This window comes from Lithobates pipiens, unplaced genomic scaffold (assembly GCF_037356315.1).
Source record: "Lithobates pipiens isolate NorthernLeopardFrog02 unplaced genomic scaffold, aLitPip1_a1.2 Scaffold_13, whole genome shotgun sequence".
Lineage (NCBI taxonomy): Eukaryota > Metazoa > Chordata > Amphibia > Anura > Ranidae > Lithobates > Lithobates pipiens.
The window spans coordinates 541205640-541226503 of NW_027507718.1; the positions used below are offsets into that span (position 1 = coordinate 541205640).

General features: G+C 51.7%; 1 protein-coding gene and 2 non-coding genes across 3 annotated transcripts; all 3 read left to right on the top strand.

Annotated features, from left to right (window-relative positions):
- On the top strand, positions 1 to 4533 carry LOC143975777 (uncharacterized). The gene is made up of 4 exons (XM_077478306.1): positions 1 to 888; positions 1252 to 1373; positions 1743 to 1889; positions 4054 to 4533. The coding sequence occupies exons 2-4, from the start codon at positions 1353 to 1355 to the stop codon at positions 4369 to 4371; spliced, it is 486 nt and encodes a 161-aa protein (XP_077334432.1). The 5' UTR covers positions 1 to 888; positions 1252 to 1352; the 3' UTR covers positions 4372 to 4533.
- On the top strand, positions 1092 to 1162 carry LOC143980027 (small nucleolar RNA SNORD56). The gene has a single exon (XR_013274174.1). It is a non-coding gene; the product is annotated as a small nucleolar RNA SNORD56 (small nucleolar RNA).
- LOC143980026 (small nucleolar RNA SNORD57) lies at positions 1574 to 1646 on the top strand. The gene has a single exon (XR_013274173.1). It is a non-coding gene; the product is annotated as a small nucleolar RNA SNORD57 (small nucleolar RNA).
- Positions 4534 to 20864: the final 16331 nt, after the last annotated feature.

Consider the following 20864-nt stretch of genomic DNA (forward strand, 5'->3'; position numbering starts at 1 on the left):
GAGCCAGCATAGCAAGGTAGTGGCATCCTGAAGTCTTGCAGCTCTTCCTCTGCAGTGGAAGATCAGGAAATTGGATGCTAGTTCAGTTTATTTAGCAGTCCAGGAGGCTCACGGGCTTAGTGGAGGCAGACTAAAACCAACAGGTTGTGTTGAGCCCCTATATTGGTTCTTGCTAGGATGCCATGTGCATGGCGCAAGGGTAGAAGTGACTGGTTCTGTGTGACAGGTTCCCTTTACCTATTTGTGGTTCGGAGCAGGCGTCGGGTTCCCATTACCGTCCCCGGGCTCTTGAGGTAGGCGTCGGGTTCCCATTACCGTCCCCGGGCTCTTGAGGTAGGCGACGGGTTCCCATTACCGTCCCCGGGCTCTTGAGGTAGGCGACGGGTTCCCATTACCGTCCCCGGGCTCTTGAGGTAGGCGACGGGTTCCCATTACCGTCCCCGGGCTCTTGAGGTAGGCGTCGGGTTCCCATTACCGTCCCCGGGCTCTTGAGGTAGGCGTCGGGTTCCTATTACCGTCCCGGGCTCTTGAGGTAGGCGTCGGGTTCCCATTACCGGCGTCGGGTTCCTATTACCGTCCCCGGGCTCTTGAGGTAGGCGTCGGGTTCCCATTACCGTCCCCGGGCTCTTGAGGGAGGTGACGGGTTGACATAACTTCCTGGCTGCATAAGCACTCTGTAGCACTCCTGTTTTCAGTCTTAACCGTGTCTTGTTACAAATCTTTAGCTGATCCCATTGCAGGGCCCTGAGACTCGAGGGAACACCCCAAAATACGGCCTCATCTTCCACTCCACCTTCATTGGACGTGCTGCCGCCAAGAACAAGGGGCGGATCTCTCGGTACCTAGCTAACAAGTGCACCATCGCCTCCCGCATAGACTGCTTCTCAGGTAAGTCACCCACCCCCCCCCCCACGCTGGTATATGTAGCTAATCTGGTTTAACCACCTCTCCCCCAATTACCTTCAACTTGACAGCCTCTGAACAGAGTATGGAGTGGTAAGTAAAAGGACTATGAGGCAATTATGGGTAGATGGCGCCTATAGACCTTTATTTCCTTGGCCAAGATCCATTCCTGGAATTTTCTTTCTGCTTTGCAATGATGGTAATTTTTCGTCAACAGTATATCACCTTGGTGTATGTTGATAAGCTTGTGTCTGAGCGAAGCGGAGGTCTACCAATTGGTCTCCTCTTATCCTCTAGTCACGGTGAGATTGATTTTGTTTTATAATGTTCTGCATCTCGTCATTGCAGAAATCCCGACCAGCGTGTATGGAGATAAACTGAGGGAGCAGGTGGAGGAACGGCTGGCGTTCTACGAGACCGGGGAGGCTCCACGCAAGAACCTTGATGTCATGAAGGAGGCCCAAGCTGAGGTCAGTATCTCCTTGCCCTTTAGACGTGGAAGCTTGCGGGGGTTAAAAACTTGCTGTTAGGCCTGGGTGAACATCAGTATTTCCGGGTATAAAAAACTTAAAAATTAACTTTGAAGGCCTTTCGCCCTCTCCCCAAGTGGGGGTCCGCCAGCTAGGAAAGGCATGGACTGAGGTTGGTAGAAGCGCCTATCCTGGGATGTCGGAAGTGATGAAGCTTTTTTTTCTCCTGACCAGAAATGGTGGAGGCAAAAACTGATTTAATGAGCCTGATCCGACTAGCATTGACTCCAGGCATGGAGCAGAGAAGGGGGGAAAGCTATGTCACCCGAGGGTCGCATTGAGTTCAAGCCTCCTGTTTTGTCTTTTTAGGCCACAGATGTCGTGACTGAGATCAAGAGGAAACTAGAGAAGAAAGAACGGAAGCGGAAGAAGCGCGAAAAGAAGAGGCTAGCAGAACTGGCTGCAGAGGCAGAGCAAGAAGAGTCTGCACCGGTGAAAAGCGCGGAGGAAGCAGAGGTGAGGGTGATGTGGGCTCAGTAGAGATAATGGACGCTCCTGTGTACTGGTTTTTGGTATTCACCAGCAATGATCATAGGAATGCCCCCTTCCAAAAAGACTGGGAAGTTGCTACAGACCTGGGGCAGGAGGCTTCTGGGGGGGGGGGGGGGGGTGCTGATTGCCACATCCTTATCCTGTCTATTTGGGTATAGTTTGGGAGATGTTCCATTCACAAACATGGCAATGCCATCTGCAACATGGCGTTCTATTATTGCCAACACTGTAGAGCACTAGCCGCTTCAACACAATCTATCAACCCGGTATGGTCCTGCAGTCATTGCTAACAGAGCACTTAACACTCCCTTGTGTCTCCAACATGGTATGGTCCTCACTGTCAAAAATCGAGCCCCTAACACCTCCGTCATCTCTCAAATATAGTATGGTCCTGTCATTGGCAACACTATAGAGCACCAGCCGTCCCACATCTTTCAACATGGTGTGGACATGCAATCATTGGCAATGGCGGGGGTATGTTTTGTGCTTTGATGGCCATGATTGCAGGTCCACGCCATGTTGAAAGATGGTGGGACGGCTGGTTTTCTAGTGTTGACAATGTGGGGGGGGGGGGGGTTGTTGGGTGCACTATTGTTGGCAATAACTGCAGGACTATACCAGGTGGATAGATTGTTGGGGCGGCTAGTGCTCTATAGTGTTGGCAATGACAGGGCAATACCATGTTGGAGACAACAGGGGTGTTAGGTGCTCTATAGTGTTGACAATGATAATAGGACACTGTTGGGTGCTTCATATTGTTGGCAATGCCTGCAGAAACAGTGTTCAGAGATAGTTGGGGGGGCTCTATAGTGGTTGGGGGTTTTTTTTAATTTTTTTGTCGCTAACAGGATCATACAATGGTGGGAAGTGTTTGGTTCTCCATACTGTTGACAATGACCGGGGGGGGGGGGGGGGGGGTGTGGTTCATGATTTTATATTGATGACAGTATGGGGCACCAAATGCTTCCCACCATCTCTTAATGTGGTATGGTCCTGTCATTAAGTGTTTGGTGCTCCATACTGTCAATATAAAAACTTGAACCCCCCCCCCCCCCCCCGGTCATTGTCAACAGTATGGAGAACCAAACACTTGCCACTATCTCTCAATGTGGTATGGTTCTGTCATTGACAAACCATAGAGCCCCCAACTATCTTTCAACATGGTATGATCCTGCAGTCATTGTCAACAATATGAAGCATTTAACACCTGTCCATCTCAAACGTGGTATGGTCCTGTCATTGCTAACCATATAGAGCACTTTCCCACCACCATGTTTTAACATGGTATGATCCTTCATTTTATTGCTGGCATAATTAATCTCCAAACACCCCCTGCCAACGGTACAGAGCATCAAACATCTCCCCCCCCCCCCCCCCCCCCAACATGGTTTGATCCTGCAGTCATGTCAAGTCGTAAAGAGCACCCCCTTGCCTGCCTGACCATGTTGTGGCTCTGTCCCTGCGGACTATCTTGCGCACCAAGAAAACTGCATTTGACACACATTGAAGTTAGACATGACTCTGGTTACTCTTTCATAAATGGGGGGGGGGGGGGGGGGGGGGGGGGAGATGGTGACTTTGTTTCTGATAGTACAATTCCCTTCTGGTCATCGGTTGGCATTGCAGATCTGTACCTGCCTCTGTTCTTGAGATACTGTGATCAGCTATTTTCAGTTGCTTGCTAAAACCTGGTTAAAGGGAGTGCAGTTTCTGGGGCCCAATCTGACGTTCTTGGATGGAGAATATGATTTGGAGGCAGAGCTGTTGAAGGTTCACCTTCCTGGGCTTGTCATTGAGGACTGAGGTCGAGAACCACCGGTCTAAAGTACCCCCAACGGGCCATGTTTTGGGAACTTCCCTTAGAAAAAAAAAAATGGCTTATTAATACCATGTCAATGATATTGGGTTTTTAAAGCGACTGTGCGCAGGAAAAGCTGAGTACATGCCCGTTGGGGTTACTTGAGGGTTGAGAGCCACGGGGTGATGACTCTTCAGGTCATCCTAAATCCTGCACCTTCAACAGCCGTGGCTTCTCCATACATTCATCCGGATGTTACTTCTCAGCAGTTGTAGTTATGGGACTATGCTTTTGTATGTTATGTGGTCTGATATCTCGCTGTCTTCTCAGACGCCCAAGAAGAAGAAAAAGAAGGCAGTGGCAGCGGAGGAGGAAGAAGTGATGGACAACCAAGAGGAGGAGCCGCCGTCCAGCAAGAAGAAGAAAAAGAAGGCAGAGGTGGTTGAGGTGTCGGTGGAGGAGGAGACTATGTCCAGCAAGAAGAAAAAGAAACGAAAGTCGGAGGGGGAGGTGTCTGAGAACGGGTTAGAGGAAGAGGAGGCGCAGACCCCCAAGAAGAAAAAGAAACCGTCCACAGAGGAGACCCCGACCACAGAGCACAAGAAGAAAAAGAAAGCTAAAGTGCGCCATGAGGAGGAAGACGACTGAGCCACAGCCGCGCACTTTACAGACTGACTATAAGGCGGGACTCTGCCGCTCCTTTCATTTCATACTTTATTTTTTTTTTATGTACAGAATTATGAAGCTTGAGGACAATGAGCTAGAAAGTGCCCTATTGTAAAATACAGAATAAAAGTTTGTATATAACAAGATCTGAGTCTTGTGTGTAATGCTTACAATGAGGAGAAATGGCTCTTCGTTTAATCTGTACGGGGGGGGGGGGGGGGGGTGGCAGAATGCATCTGAGACCTAGCAGAGCCTGGGGGTGGTGGCACTTGAGGGTAGAGCCTTGGGCACCTAGGTTTCTGAGACAATGGTCATTTTGGTGACTTTGTCTTTATCACGCATCATGGGGCATTTCATATTCATGGCTGCATTGGTTAGGTTGTCCCCTTCGAGGAAATCTCCACCCAGCCTTACCACAAGCTTGGCTAAGACTTGTTTTAATAGCTAGTGCCCTTCACTGAAGGTCTGGTCTCTGAAGGTCTGGTCTCTGAAGGGTCTGAATCTGGTCTCTGAAGGTCTGGTCTCTGAAGGTCTGGTCTCTGAAGGTCTGGTCTCTGAAGGTCTGGTCTCTGAAGGTCTGGTCCTCTGAAGGTCTGGTCTCTGAAGGTCTGGTCTCTGAAGGTCTGGTCTCTGGCTTAGTTTTAGGCTTGTTTTTTTTTAGATCAACGTTGTCCACATTGGTCAAGGGATTGAGAAGGGAGAACGCTCTTGTCCCTAAAGAAGGTGACCAAGTGGCGCCTCCATCGTGGGCGGCATCGGCATTATGGTTGCCGTCAAAGAAGCTGGTTGTATCTGGAAGACGATACACACATTAACTATTTGAGGATATTCTACAATTTTATTTCAGTAATTCCATTCAAAAAGTGAAACTCCTATATTATATGTAGATTCGTTACACGCAGAGATATATTTCAGGCCCTTAATTTTTATATTTTGATTATGGCTTACAGATGGGGGGGGAAACCCCAAATTCAGTCTCAGAAAATTGGAATATTACATAAGACCAATAAAAAAAATACAGAAATGTTGTCTTAGTGAGAAGTCTGCCCATGTACGGCATGGTATGCACTCAATACTTGGTCGGGGCTCCTTTTGCATGAATTACGGCATCGATGTGGTATGGAGGAGATCGGCCCGTGGCATTGCTGAGGTGATATGGGAAGGTCGGGTTGCTTTGATATTGGCTCATCTGCATTGGGTCTGGTGTCTCATCTGCCTCTTGACAATATCCCACAGATTCTCTATGGGGTTTAGGTCAGTTGCTGGCCAATCAGTGATCATGTGACCAGGGATTATTCATTTTGGCGGTGTGGGAGGTGCCAAGTCTTGCTGGGAAAAAAATGAAATCGGCATCTCCATAAAGCTGGTCAGCAGAGTGAAGCATGAGGAGCTCTAGAATTTTTCCTGCTAGAGGCCTGCGCTGACTTTGGACTTGATGAAACCCAGTGGTCCACCACCAGCAGATGTCACGGCTCCCCAAATCGTCACCGACTGGAACATCTTGGAAATCGCGGTCCCGGGGTCCGGAGAGGCACCGAATCAAAGCTGCGTGAGGTCCAATGTGAGGTTTCCAGTCGGTGATTTGGGTGAGCCGTGTCTTCTGCTGTTGTTGGTCCGCTGTGTTTTATCAAGTCCAAAGTCAGAGCAGCCTTCTAGCAGGAAATTCTAGAGCCCTGCCAAAACTACGGATCACATGAATCCTTGTGCTTGACTGGCCCTCAAACTCGCCTGACCTAAAGCCCTATGGAGAATGTGTGGGGTATTGTCAAAAGGAAGATGAGACACCAGACCCAATAATGCAGATGAGCTGAAGGCTGCTATCGAAGCAACCTGACCATAACACCTCAGCAGTGCCACAGGCTGATCTCCTCCATGCCACGCCACAGTGATGGCGTAACTCATGCAAAAGGAACCCCAACCAAGTATTGAGTGCATCCTATACTGTACATGGGCAGACTTCTCACTGAGACAACATTTCTGTATTAGAAAAAAAGCATGTGAACAAATTACACTAACAAAGGAAAAATCTTAAAGGGGCAAGTAATACCAGGGGTGCGCTGGCTATGTGCGGGGCTGGGGAGGGTGCGCTGGCTATGTGCGGGGCTGGGGAGGGTGCGCTGGCTATGTGCGGCAATGAGGGGTGTGCAGGGTTGGGGAGGGTGCGCTGGCTATGTTCAGGGCTGAGGGGTGTGCAGGGTTGAGGAGGGTGCACTGGCTATGTTAAGGCTTGAGGAGGGTGCGCTGGCTATGTTCAGGGCTGAGGGGTGTGCAGGGTTGAGGAGGGTGCGCTGGCTATGTTCAGGCTTGAGGAGGGTGCGCTGGCTATGTTCAGGGCTGAGGGGTGTGCAGGGTTGAGGAGGGTGCGCTGGCTATGTTCAGGCTTGAGGAGGGTGCGCTGGCTATGTTCAGGGCTGAGGGGTGTGCAGGGTTGAGGAGGGTGCACTGGCTATGTTCAGGGCTGAGGGGTGTGCAGGGTTGAGGAGGGTGCGCTGGCTATGTTCAGGCTTGAGGAGGGTGCGCTGGCTATGTTCAGGGCTGAGGGGTGTGCAGGGTTGAGGAGGGTGCACTGGCTATGTTCAGGGCTGAGGGGTGTGCAGGGTTGAGGAGGGTGCGCTGGCTATGTTCAGGGCTGAGGGGTGTGCAGGGTTGAGGAGGGTGCACTGGCTATGTTCAGGGCTGAGGGGTGTGCAGGCTTGAGGAGGGTGCGCTGGCTATGTTCAGGGCTGAGGGGTGTGCAGGCTTGAGGAGGGTGCGCTGGCTATGTTCAGGGCTGAGGGGTGTGCAGGGTTGAGGAGGGTGCGCTGGCTATGTTCAGGCTTGAGGAGGGTGCGCTGGCTATGTTCAGGGCTGAGGGGTGTGCAGGGTTGAGGAGGGTGCACTGGCTATGTTCAGGGCTGAGGGGTGTGCAGGGTTGGGGAGGGTGCGCTGGCTATGTTCAGGGCTGAGGGGTGTGCAGGGTTGGGGAGGGTGCGCTGGCTATGTTCAGGGCTGAGGGGTGTGCAGGGTTGAGGAGGGTGCTCTTGCTATGTGCAGGGTTCAGCTCTTTTATCACAGGCTGTTCACATCTCACTTCCACTCCCTCCCTCCTATGCACCACTCTCCCCCCCATCACCCTAATTTCTCTTATATTCACCGACCAACACAGCTCCTCTAACTAAATGGGTTTTTTAGCCTGCCACTAGAACTAGGCAAAATTGTAACAATACACAGCACAGGGTCCACCCCTGGGGCGGTACTGACAATTCTAACAAGCCTGCCTACTGCCCCAACAGCCTCAGTTTTATTTTGCTTAGTGAAGGAGAATGACCTAGGAACCCTGCGGGCCCTTCGGTCCATTTTTTTTGATGCAGGATTTATACTTTTGCTCAAGATGAGAGATCCTGTGATGTTCTATCAACTGCCGGCTGGGTGACAGGCTGGCTGAGTTATCCTTGTCTCCACAGTCCGGCCATCGAGCGTGTGCAGGTCGCAGCTAAGGCTCGGCAGGCCACGACATACCTCGGCTCCAGAGGTGGTCGGTGAGCTTCAATGCTCCGGGGTATACTTATGACTGGGCTACTGATGTCTGGATCACAGTATACCGAGGCCATTCCCTGGGAATGCAGCTGGGCATTCCCTGGGAGGTCGATTCGGGGGCCACCTCACCTCCTTTTCTTCTCTCCCACACCCCTATTTTCCCTCCCCCCCCCGGCCTGCATGTGCTGCTGGCGGTGTGTATGGGGATCGCTGGGTCTCTCACCTGTAGGGGTCTGTGTGGCTAGCGATAGTCCTGGTCCTGGTGTGGGGGCCCAAAAAGGTGTCTGGAGGTCTTTTTGCTGGGTGGAGGCAGCACTGTTCTATGATTTCTCTTGTCACCGCATGGTGCTGTCCGGCGGCCATTTTGGATGAGGGCAGAGCAGGTTCCCCTTGTGAGCCTCAGCTGCCATTTTCTATGAGATTTCCCCAATCGTCTTTCAGGACAGCCACCTTTGAGAGACGCTGGCTCCTCCCCTCTTAGGAAACACCGCCTTCATTTTCATGATTTAAGCCTCCTCCTCCCTTCGTTCCTCAGTTATGGTGTTTCCTCCGGTGGGGAGACATCGCTAAGGAACCTTAGCTGAATTCGGTTGGTGAGACTGAAGCTATCCGAGCGGAGCCCCGGCCCCACTCGGTTACCCGACCGTCTATCGGTCGGCCCTTGACAGTCGGATCAGCGGGGAGCTGAAGCGTTCGTACTGTCTATACACCCTAAACTTCGCTTGGGGAAAGCAGGAAGTTTTACAGGGTCGTCCGTCCGTTCACCCGCGGGTGTTTTAACGGAACAGGCAGTCCGGTCGGCTGGGGAAGCTGAACTTTTGACTGACCTTTTTCTCTATACGCACTCCAATCTTTGCTTGGGGAAAGCAGGAAGTTTTTGGGGAGGTTCATCCCTGCGTTTCGCCCAGTGGGGGCGCTGCAACGAGGACGTCCAAGGCCCCCCTGTGTATCCAGTCGGCTGGGAGCCAGAGGCCGGACCGGTTGGCGGGCGACGTCAATTCCGGTGGGGGCGGACCTCTTCGTTGGATCCGCGTCTTCCGGTTCCGGACGCGGCACGTGGAGGGGAACCTAGCGTTCGGCTGGTGCAGCCTCTCTTTCTACAGTTGCACAGGTAGCTGTTGGAGGCACGTTCGTACCACTCTTCCTCAACAGGAGAATGTCCAAAGCAGTGGCTTCGGGAGCTCCAGGAGTAACGGCACCAGCCACTCAAAGGTAAAAGCCCTGGCGAGGGGTTCCCTTACCTTACAACCAGTAGCTCCACTGGTGTTTTTTCCCCCTAGGTGGTCGGGGGGAAGGGCAGTGCGTCTGGGATCCAGATGGAGATTGATCCTAGGGGAGGGCACTCCCGGTGGTCCTCTAAGTAGTGCTGGTGTTTCTTTTTTTAGGATTTTATGCTGCTCTTTTATCTCTAGGTCTCTGAAGGACATGAGCAAGTCTCCCCTTGGTTCTAGGAGGGAGCGTCCTTCATATAGAGCCTCTTTGGGGGAATCCCTGGTTCAAAGGCACTTGGTAAAGAGTGTATTGAAGCACCGGATAGCTCAGTCAGACCTTTAACCTAAGGTTCCAGTGGCCTCAGAGGGTTCAGGTCCCTGTTTGAGCGCCATCAGGAAACGGGCAGCAGAACACGGTGCATATCTGGCGGCTTCTGTGAAGGTTCCAGTGGCCTCAGCTCCAGAGCACTCTTTCACCAGCACAGCAGAGTGTTCCACCTAACCCGATGGATGTTCCTCCTGCAGGTTAAGGGAGAGTCTAGAGGGTTCCAGAGAGGAAGTTGAGGAAGAAGTTGACAGTGCCGTCTCAGACTCCCAAGGGAATCTGATAAAGGTGAGGGCTTGGGTGGGGAACCCAAAAGAACCCCTCGATATAAACTTCCCCCTGGATGAAGTGGATAAGCTCTTGAGAGCTATTCATACCACTTTAGGAAGAAGGCATTGTCACCCCACGATCAGATGTACTAGGACCTGGGGGAAGCGGGTGTTCCCGGTTCATGATGTCTTGATCGATGCCATCAGGAATGGCGGGGTCCCGAAGGAAAACCTTTCTTTTCTGGTGCATTAAAGCAAAGGTTTTTTCTTGGGCGGAAGAGGAAGCTCTTGTCTGGAATAGAATCTCCCAGGTTAGAGACTACCTTTCTTCAGACGTCCAGGCATACTGACCTGTCCTCAGGGACATGGGAATACTTTCAGACCCTATGTTTGAAATGATGGACTCACTTCTGAAGGATGTATGGGCTTTTTCTCTTAAGAAAATATCTAAGCCTGCCATAGCGGCCACAGTGGTGGCTCATAATATGAAGTGTCGGCTTAGCCAGATTAATGCATGAAGCAATGACGGCAGAGGAGACTTTCTATCCTCCTTTTCCATGCTGCTTAAGGTGTTGGCATACGCTGCTTCGATTCAATCCAGGCGAATGTATGCAAGATCTTCGGCTCTGACCAACTCAGCCTGGAGGGCCTCAAGGCTGAAGACATGGCAGGGGGTCAAGGCGTCCAAGGCAAAAGCTCTGTGTAATCCTTTTTTACAGGAAACCTGCTGTTGGATGGATTCACTTCTGAAGGATGCCTGGGATTTATCATAAGAAAATCTTTAAGCCTGACATAGCAGCCACAGTGGTGGCTCGTAATATGAAGTGTTGGCTTATCCAGATTAATGCATGAAGCAATGACGGCAGAGGAGACTTTTCTATCCTCCTTTCCCATGGTGCTTAAGGAGTCAGCATACACTGCGCGGGTGCTTCGGCTCAATCCATGCGAATGTATGCAAGGTCCTCGGCTCTGACCAACTCAGCCTGGAGGGCCTTAAGGCTGAAGACATGGCAGGGGGACAAGGCGTCCAAAGCAAAGCTCTGGAATCCTTTTTACAGGAGACTGCTGTTACTGCTACTGTTTACTGCTGTTTGGGCCAGGTCTTGAAGCAGTGCTAGATCGCACTGCTGATAAGAAAAAGGCCTTTCCCCTTAAGAAGAAATATGGGGAGCAGTAAAAAAGGGGCCTTCCTCCCCCAGTGGGAGATGATCACCTCCAATCAGTTTGTGTTGGGGATCATCGTAAGAGGTTACCGTTTGGAGTTTTCAGAGCTCTCCTCTTTTGAGACTCCTTGTCACTGAGCTACCAAAATGTGCCCTTCTTTCCTCTTCAGGAGTTAGAGGAACAGGAAGTGGTAATACAGGTCCCAGCAGGATATATAGAAAGGGCTCCTATTCTCACATTTCTGTGGTTCACAAGCCTTTGGGAAAAAAGTTCAGGCTCATCCTGAACCTGAAACGTCTGTGTGTCTTAGTCACCTACAGATGGCTTTCGTTGGTTTTGGTCACTGGGTGAGGGCACCTCTTCCACCAAAACTGTTTCAGGGCATGGATAGTAAGGATGCATACCTGCATATTCCCATTGCAGAGAACCACCAGCGTTTCCTTAGGCTGGCAGTGATAACTTCTGTAGGGGTGCTACACATTCAGTTCAAAGCACTTCCCTTTTGGGCTATCCCTTTCCTCCTCCTATCTTCACCAAAGTGATGGTAGAAGTTCTGGCATTCCTGCGTCTCAGGGGAGTCTCGGTGATCGTGTGTCCTGAAGATCTTCTCCGGTTTGTACCTTCTCTGACGCAGTCGATTTGGGATCAACAGGTAACAAAAGACCTGTTAGTGAGCCTGGGTTGGCCTCTGAACCTAGAGAAACCCAACTTAAATTCCTTACCAGGGGGTCACCTTCCTGGGGTAGGTGCTGGGCTCAACAGAACAAAAGGTCTTCCCTCCTTGGAGAAGATCCAGAAGATAGACAGAGCACTGTTGTTTCTCCAGGGCAACCGTCAAAAACTCAGTTAGGCAGGTTGAGTTTACTGACAGCCACGCTCCTAGCAGTTCAGTGGACAGGGTCATGTTACCGTCCTCTGTAAACTATTCATCTTGAAGCTTTGGGGCCACAGTCAGGGGTCTTGGGACTCTTTGGTTCCAACTCAGGTAAAGAGGTCCCTTTGGGAAAGGGAGCACGTTTGTTACAAGACCTAGAATGGAGTTTCCCAGTATCCAGGGTGGTTACAACCGATACGAACGGCTTAGGTTGGGGTACACACCTAGACTCCTGTTTGGTACAGGGTACCTGGGAGAGGAAGGAATCTAAGAGATCCTCAAATTGGAGGGAGTTGAGAACAGTAGATCTGGTTCTCAGGACCTCTCAGAGTTCTCTGGAGACTTCATGTAAGAGTCATGGAAACAATCCCTTGGCAGTGGCTTGCGTCGACAGGACGGGGACTCCTGGAGCGGATCCTTACGGGTCCTAGCGAAGGCTATCCTCAGATGGGCCGAATATTAAAATCCTGTCTTTTCAGTGATCTGTTTTGAAGGAGAGCAAATCCTGATATTAGATTTCCTCAGAGCAACCAGGTTCTCAAGCAGGAGGTTCTTCGAATGGATCACCCAGAGTTGGGGGATTCCTTGGATAGACCTCTCTTTTTCTCAAGGGAAAACGCAAAGGAAGCCATCTCCTGTTCCATGAACAGGGGAGATGGGAGGTCGGGAGCAGACACACTAAAGCACAGAGTTAGGGTTTCTCTAAGTGCTATGCTTTCTCCCCTCCCGTTCTGATTCCTGCAGGGTCAGGGAAGTTTTCAGGTGGAGATTACTACCTATTTTCTAATCACACCTCTTGGGCCCAGGAGGCCGTGGTTCTCCATTCTGAAGGGCCTGTCAGTGGAACCCCCCCCCCCCCCCCCCGGGGTTTTCCCGGTCTAGGAGTGTCCCTTCTCCCAGGGTCCAGTCTGCGGTCCCCAGGTGGATTCTTGCAGCTTGGCTACTGAGAAGGAATTGCTGAAGGGCAAAGAGGTCTCAGACTGTTTAATAGCCACTCTTCTGAATTGCAGGTAAATAGAAACTCAGACCATTTTTCTTGAAGGTATGGAGACGGTTCAACAGCTGATGCTCAGAGAACTCCTTCAATGTGCACAGCCTCGTAGCCGTTCTAGAGTTCCTGCAGTCAGGGGCAGATAAAGGTTTAGCCCCATAAACATTGAAGAGTCAGGTTTTCGCTTTTAGCGTATTCCTGGAAGGGCATCTAACATCAGACCTTGGTATAGTAAGGTTCTTAGAGCCTTAAGTAGGCAAAGACCAAGCCTTTGGTCGCCGCCTTCCCAGTCGGGGTCACTCATTAGTTTTACAGGTTCCCACAAAGGAACCTTTTTCAGCAATTGGAATCTGGCTGGTTATGGTTGATCACTCAAACTGTGTTTTTTGTGGCGATCACTGCGGCAAGGAAAGTGAGTAAACTCGAAACCCTTTCTGTTAAGGCACTCCCTTTCCAGACCATTCAGTTTTTAAGATCATTCTGGCCTTTTTACCTAATGGTAGTCTCTAATCCTCAGAGAGTCCGAGAGATTATGCTGCCTATTTTTTCGTTCAAAACCAGTGAGCGAACAGGAACACATCTTCTTGGACGTGTCCTTCATTATTTTGGTTACACAAAGCCAGTTCAGGAAGTCTGATTTACCTTTGGTGTTACTTCCAGGGGCTAGGAAGGGTTCCAAAGCCTTTAGACGTACGCTAACCAGATGGTTAAGGTCAGCCATTGGGCAGACTTGCGCGGTTGGGGTATTAAAGCCTCCAGTTAGAATTAAAGCACACTCAGCCAGGACAGCGGCAACTCCGCAGACAATGTGGGCTGGTGTGTCTCCTGAACAGATCTGTAGAGCCGCAACGTGGTTCAAGTTTTCTACGTTCGTGAAGCGCTATAGATTGGATCTTCTCTCAGCCAAAGACCAAGCCCTTTGGTCACAAGGTGCTGCAAGCAGTAGGTCCCACCCTAAGACAGGGTACTCGCTTATCCTCTCAAAGGTGGCTGTCCTGAAAGACGATTGGGGAAAAATGGAATTACGTACGGTAATGTCCTTTTCCAGGAGTCTTTCAGGACAGCACTGGTTCCCACCCAAGTTTTTTGCAGATCATCGGGAACTCATTACATGAGGCCGTCAGGTAAGACTTAAAAGTTTGTTTATTTGACGTGTTCTTGTGTCTCCCCAGTTGGCCGGAGGTACTCTGGAAGCACTGAGGAACGAAGGGAGGAGGAGGCTTAAATCATGAAAATGAAGGCGGTGTTTCCTAAGAGGGGAGGAGCCAGCGTCTCTCAAAGGTGGCTGTCCTGAAAGACTCCTGGAAAAGGACATTACCGTACGTAATTCCATTTTTTCCTATTAGTAGCATTGGCGGCCATTTTTTTTTTTTTTTGAAGCCCGAGCGCTCTTTTCCCTATCGGACGAGGCTGACCAGGACCATTCGGGCAGCGAGGAGGATTCTCCGGGCCGGGTCCGGGCACAATAAGGCGCTGGTTGGAGCACTTATCACAGCTGTGCGTGATACCCTGAAGATTCAGGAGCCAGCGGATCCCTCTGCTGATGGTATCGGTCCCTTTTGGGTCCCGCAAGCCAGCACGTTCATCTACCCTGTTCCCCTAAAATAAGACCTAGTGTGTTTGTCGGTGATAGCTGCAATAAAAGCCATACCCCCAAATAAGCCCTAGTTAAAGTCCTTATAGGTCTTCTTTTCAGGGTAGGGCTTATATTGCAGCCAACACGGACGATCACGCTAGGTCTTATTTTAGGGGAAACAGGGTAAGATGTTCCCATATATGACTTATTTTTACAAGTCCATCTACTGGGAATGGGGTCGGCCGCAAAGGACCTTTTTTGGTCCCCAAAAACATGGCGGTGCATTATCCCTTTGAGGAAAGCCTTCTCATGGTCGGCTCCTCCGGTCGTGGACCCCCCCAGTATCCAGTTCAAATAACGGTTGTGGGGTCAGCCGTGCGACCTGTACTGGCATCCGCACTGGTGTGGCAGACACTGACTGAGTGGGCAAAACTTTTGCACCGCGAATTGGGAGAGCAACAGGCCTCCCCTGTCTGCGTGGAACCAGCAGATCAACTAGTGCAAGGACTTAAGTATGTTTGTGACGCGGCCCTGGATACTCTCCCTCTGTTATCCAGGGCTTCAGTGTCAGCCGTGGTGCTGAGGCACCTGATTTGGCTAAAATGCTGGTCTGCCGACCAGGCATCCAAGAGAGCCCTGACGGATCTTCCCTTCCTTGGCGACCGGCTCTTTGGAGCCTCGTTGGATGACATTATTAAAAATGCCACGGTTGTTAAGAGTACACTACTCCCACAGGCCAGGAAGGCTAAGGAGCCACGCCGCAGGCAAGGGCCCTCCTTTTCCGCTCACAATCGGCTTTTTCGTCCGCCCGGTGCTTCGACAAAACGTCCCCAGCCCGACGGGACGCCCATGGACGGTCAAAAGCGTCCCTGGAACCGCAAGCCTAACAAGCCTGTGAACAAAAGTGCTACCTCATGAAGGTTTGCCCCCACCCACATTTCTGGTTGGGGCTCGCCTTCGGGAGTTTACAGCCCGGTGGACCTCCCGGTTATGCGACCTGATTTCCACAGGCTACAAGATAGTTTCTCTCTTGGCCGCCAAACAGATTCTTCCCCTCCAGCATACCCGTATCCCCGGTTCGTCGGGAGGCCCTGTTGGGGGCGGTAAGGGACTTGCTGAATCAGGGGGTGATTGTACCGGTTCCAGAATCGGAAGGCTTCCAGGGATTCTACTCAAATCTGTTTGTGGTTCCCAAGAAGGAAGGGGTACATCCAATCTTGGACTTGAAAGCCCTCAATCACTTTGTGAAAGTGCAGAGGTTCAGAATGGAATCGGTTCCCTCAGTAGTTGCTGCATTCCATCAAGGGGACTCCCTGGCGTCCTTGGACATCCAGGATGTGTACCTGCACATACCCATATGCCTTCGGCATTAAAAGTTTCTGCGTTTGGCAGTCGGGGAAGCCCACTACCAGTTTGTGGCTCTTCCTTTTGGCCTGGCATCCCCCCCCCCCCCCCCCGAGTCTTTACCAAAGTACTGGCTCCAGTATTGGCATTGCTGCGACAACGCGGGATCGCTTTCGTGGGTTACCTAGACGATCTCCTCCTGAGAGCATCTTCTGCCTCAGAATTAGAGGAGGATGTGGCGATCACCATGCAGACCCTGCGAGAATTTGGGTGGCTGTTGAACCTAAAGAAGTCGGTGATTGTACCGACCCAGCGTCTGGAGTACCTGGGTTACTATTGGACTCCAAGGAAGTGAGAGTTTTTCTCCCTTCAAATTGCAGACTCTGAGATCGGCAGTCAAACTACTGATGGACCGTCGCTCCGCTTTTGCATGCGGGTGCTGGGACTCATGGTAGCCTCCTTAGAGGCAGTGCCTTATGCCCAGTTCCACTCCAGAGTCCTGCAGAAGGAGATCTTGACAAAATGGGACAAATCTCCGTTGTCCCTGGATCGGCAAATCCAGGTGAGCCAGCCAGTCAGGGACTCTCTGATCTGGTGGTTGAGGTCCCCGGTGGTTCAGTCTGGAAAATCGTTCCTTCCTCTGAAATGGACGGTGATCACTACGGACGCCAGTCTATCCAGCTGGGGTGGAGTGATGGGTATTCAGTCGGAGCAGGGCCTCTGGTCGACGGAAGAATCCAAGTTGCCGATCAATCTGCTCGAATTGAGAGCGATCAGGCTGTGCCTCCACACATGGTCGATGTGTCTTCAAGGGCGTCTGATCAGGATATAGTCAGACAACACCATGGCTGTGGTGTACATGAATCACCAAGGGGGAACAAGAAGCTCAGCCGCTGTTCGGGAGGTCGCTCACATACTTCGGTGGGCAGGGCGACACGTTCCCACCCTGTTGGCCATTTACATCCCGGGGGTGGAAAATTGGCAGGCAGACTATCTGAGTCGACAGATGCTGGACCCAGGAGATTGGACATTGCATCCGGAGAGATTCAGGCTGCTGTGCCTGAAGTGGGGAACACCAGATGTGGATCTATTGGCCTCCCGTCTCAATAGGAAGGTGCCAAGATTCGTGTCCAGGACAAGAGATCCGTGGGCAGACGCGCTGGTGGCTCCGTGGGATCACTACCAGCTGATCTACGCCTTCCCTCCCCTAAAACTTACGCCTGCTGTGCAGAATGGAAGCCGAGGGGATTCCAGTAATCCTGGTGGCTCCAGATTGGCCTCAGCAGCCCTGGTACACAGACCTGGTGCGTCTGGTGGCAGACGCTCCCTGGCGACTGCTGCTGCGGGAGGACCTCCTGTCTTAAGGTCCAATCTTTCACCCTGCCTTACCATCGCTGGCTTTAATGGCATGGCTATTGAGAACCAGGTGCTGAGGAACCGGGGTCTGTCGGACTCGGTGATTCCAACTATGTTGAGGGCGGGGAAATCTTCGCGGAAGATATACCATCGTACCTGGAAGGCCTATATCTCCATGTGTGAGGAGAAAGGGTGGCATCCGCGTTCCTTTTCTATATCCAGGATCCTGCTCTTTCTTCAGCAAGGTGTAGACCAGAAGTTGGCGTTGAGCACCATTAAGGGGCAAATTTCAGCTCTGGCTTTTTTTTTTTTTCAGCGACCCCTAGCGTCTCATTCATTAGTGAGTACCTTTGTTCAGGGGGTACGACATGTAGTCCCTCCGGTGCGTCCTCCGTTACCTCCGTGGGATTTGAACCTGGTGTTGTCGGTGCTTCAAAAGCCGCCGTTTGAGAATATCAGGGAGATTCCCTTGTTAACCCTTTCACAGAAAGTGGTCTTTCTCGTGGCCATCACATCGGCCAGGAGGGTTTCGGAATTGGCGGCCTTGTCCTGCAAGTCGCCTTATCTAGTCGTCCACAGGGATAAGGTGGTGTTGCGTCCGCAACCGTCCTTTCTACCGAAGGTGGTCTCGGTTTTTCATATCAATGAGGACATTGTATTACCATCGTTGTGTCCTAAGCCGAAGCACCCCAAAGAGGTGGCCCTTCACGCTCTGGACGTGGTTAGGGCTCTGAAGGTGTATTTGTCTGCCACAGCTCCCTTTCGGAAGTCAGACTCGCTGTTTGTTTCGGTGGCTGATCCAAAGAAGGGCATGGCGGTCTCGTCTGCCACCATTTCCAGGTGGATCAGACAGATTGTAGTACAAGCCTACGCCTTGAAGGGGCAGGTGCCCCCCTTTCCAGTCACGACCCACTCCACAAGGGCAATCGGAACGTCTTGGTGCCTTCCGACACCAAGCGTCGGTCGCTCATGTGTGTAAGGCGGCGACCTGGTCGTCTGTCCATACGTTTACCAAGTTCTACAAGGTAGACGTCAGTGCGTCGGCCGATGCCTGTTTTGGCCGCAAAGTTTTGCAGGCGGCCGTGTAGTTGCAATTGAGATTTTTTTCCTGGTTTTTGATAAAAACGCAGTACTGTTTGTTAATGCTCTGTTGCATCACTTCCGCAAAAAGTGGGGATCTCTCCTGTTGAGAATGCTCGGTTATATGGCGGTGTGTTTTTCCTGTACACTGCTGTTTTTTGTGGGTTTAGTTTCACTAGTTCCCACTCGCCATGGTGGATGAAGTTTTAATGCTGTTTTTTTCCCACCCCTCGTTTGGCACTGCTTGGGGGACGTCCCATTTAGTTACAGAGAGAGGAGCTGTGTCGGTCGGTGAATATAAGAGAAAATAGGATTTTTGTACTCACCGTAAAATCTTTTTCTCTGTAATTCACCGACCGACACAGCACCCGCCCCTCCTTTTCTCTACGTTATACTGCTTGTTGACGTACTGAGGCTGCTGGGGCAGTAGGGAGGGCTGGTTAGCACAGGGTCCACCCTTCTGGGGCGGTACTGACAATTCTGTGTATTGTGTTACAATTTTGCCTAGTTCTCCTAGTGGCAGGCTAACAAACCCATTTAGTTACAGAGAGGAGCTGTGTCGGTCGGTGAATTACAGAGAAAAGGATTTTACGGTGAGTACAAAAATCCTATTTTTTTCCATCTACAAAAGCTTCCTTGCATCTGGACTACCCCACCCCCTCCCTGCTCTAGTACAGCCTGGAAACGTAGGCAACCCCCACCTCACTCTCACTTGCAGGGAGATCATTGTCATCTGTGGCACCCAGGCACAGATGGGGATCACAGTGCAGCTTGCTCCATGATGCCCCGTCCCAAACGGCACCCGCTGTGAGTGCTGGGCAGGTAGGGATCTGTGAGCCGCTGAGAGAAAAGCAGTCCTTGTAAACACAGAAGGCTTTGGTGTTAAAAAGTGACCACAGGGGGGCGAGAACTGGAGATGGCTACAGTTCCACCACATTCTGGCTGACAAAAAGAAAAAGCCCTGGGTGCGAGGGCCACATGAAATGGCCTGGCAGGCTCTATGCGGGGCCCGCAGGTCATGTGTTTGGCACGTCCCTTGAGAATTCAAGAGTTCCTTTCAGCAAGTCTCAAGCTCAAAGTTGAAGCCTACATCTCTATTCCAAAGGAACTTGGACCCCCAAGTCCTCTGTCCTAAGGCACTTCCTCTACAAAGGGAAGGGACACACACACACACACACACACACCCACACACACCATTAATAGCCTTTGAGGTTGTCTGAACTTGGGTCTGCAGCATGGTGTCCAGAGGTTACCAGCTGGAATCTGCTGCTTTCTTTCTCATGGAACATCTTCATTGGCCGTTACAATAGGGTTATGGTGCCACGTTCAGCTGATTGGACATTGGCAAGAAAGTCAGTTGCCTCATAGGCAGTGGCGTAACTAGAACCTTCAGGGCCCCGATGCAAGAAACCATGAAGGGCCCCCCTGAACCCCAGCCAGGGCCCTTCCCTCCGAGTCCGGTGGTGGAACTCCAGGGCGTGGTCACAGGTATGACCTTTGTGAGCCCTGTAGTTCCACCACTGGTAAAAGTTGTTTATTTTTTATTTTTAGGTGCCCCATTGGGGGACTGTCCCTAGGCAGAATGGGCTCCCCGTCCCCAGAAGAGATGAGGTTCTTTACTCCAGGGCAGATGAAGTTATTGCCCCCAGGTGAGAAGGGGTCCCTGTCCCCAGGGGGAGATGGAGGGGGTATGTAATGGTGTGTGGGGGATGGGGTCCTCTCACTCACCATGACAAAGCTGTAGGCCGCGCACTCATCCATGTTAGCCTGGGCTCCATCCAGTGTGCTGGACAGGTGATCAGCATATCTCCCAGAAAGACCTTTCATCATCTGTGTATGACGGGGGAGGAGGGGGCTGGCAGACAAGCCTGCAGTGTCCTCCGGGGGGCTCTCATAGGGCTGCACTGCATCTGTGTGCTTAAAGTTTGTTTACCCGGGAGAAGTATGCAGTGCAGTGTGGTCCAGACTCGGGGGGGCGGGACTCTGGCTGGGGAGAACAGACATCGGACTGAGCGGCAATGCCTGGAGCAGAAGAGGGGTACTCTGAGGAGCCGGCCGAGGACACAGGTCATGCGGGGAATGCACAACTAAAGAGCAGCCAGTGCGATAGTCAGGCATGGAGCTCTGCTAGTCACCCTCCACCTCCAGCCACCCGTGTGCATGGTGCACTGGTCCCCCTAGCTGCCTATGCTGCTGCCGGCCATATGTAGAGGGGGCTGCATGGGCCCCCTGCATCACAGGGCCCAGTTGCGGTCGCGACTGCTGCACTCCCCTATAGTTACGCCCCTGCTCATAGGCATAACCCCTCCCAGTTAGGCAAGGCTTCAGTTTTTTTTTTGGCAAGTGTCTAATAGAGAACCCAGGTGATATGACCACCATGGAACCCCCGCAAAAAGTGTGGGCCCGAGAGGGAATGATGGTCTCTGGTACAGGTGGGGCACTGATGGTGGGGCAGAAACAATATTGCATCAGGTTTTTACAGGAGGATGCAAAAGTGGTCAATGTCAGAAAAGGGCTCTTATGCAGCAACTTGGTGGGACTTCGGGTCACAGCAGAACTTCCTCAACTGGACTATTGGGCACAGCAAGTATTACAAAGGCACCTTTCTTTGAGGGGGTGGTAAGGCATTGGCAGATTTGGAGTGGGCAATCCACTAAAGGTGACTAGCTCCCCCCTAGTGTTTCCTGGAGCAGTGCCCTCTGTTTTGAGTGGGAGCGCTGTTTCCAGCAAAGGTCATGAATGACGTGACACCAGGCCAATGTCTCCCTG

Bases quoted from the DNA above. Each gene is read 5' to 3' on its own strand.
- LOC143975777 (XM_077478306.1), top strand. From the start codon at position 1,353: ATGAAGGAGGCCCAAGCTGAG. The intron at 1,374-1,742 runs GTCAGTATCTCC...TTGTCTTTTTAG, and splicing joins TGAAGGAGGCCCAAGCTGAG to GCCACAGATGTCGTGACTGA. The intron at 1,890-4,053 runs GTGAGGGTGATG...CTGTCTTCTCAG, and splicing joins AAAGCGCGGAGGAAGCAGAG to ACGCCCAAGAAGAAGAAAAA.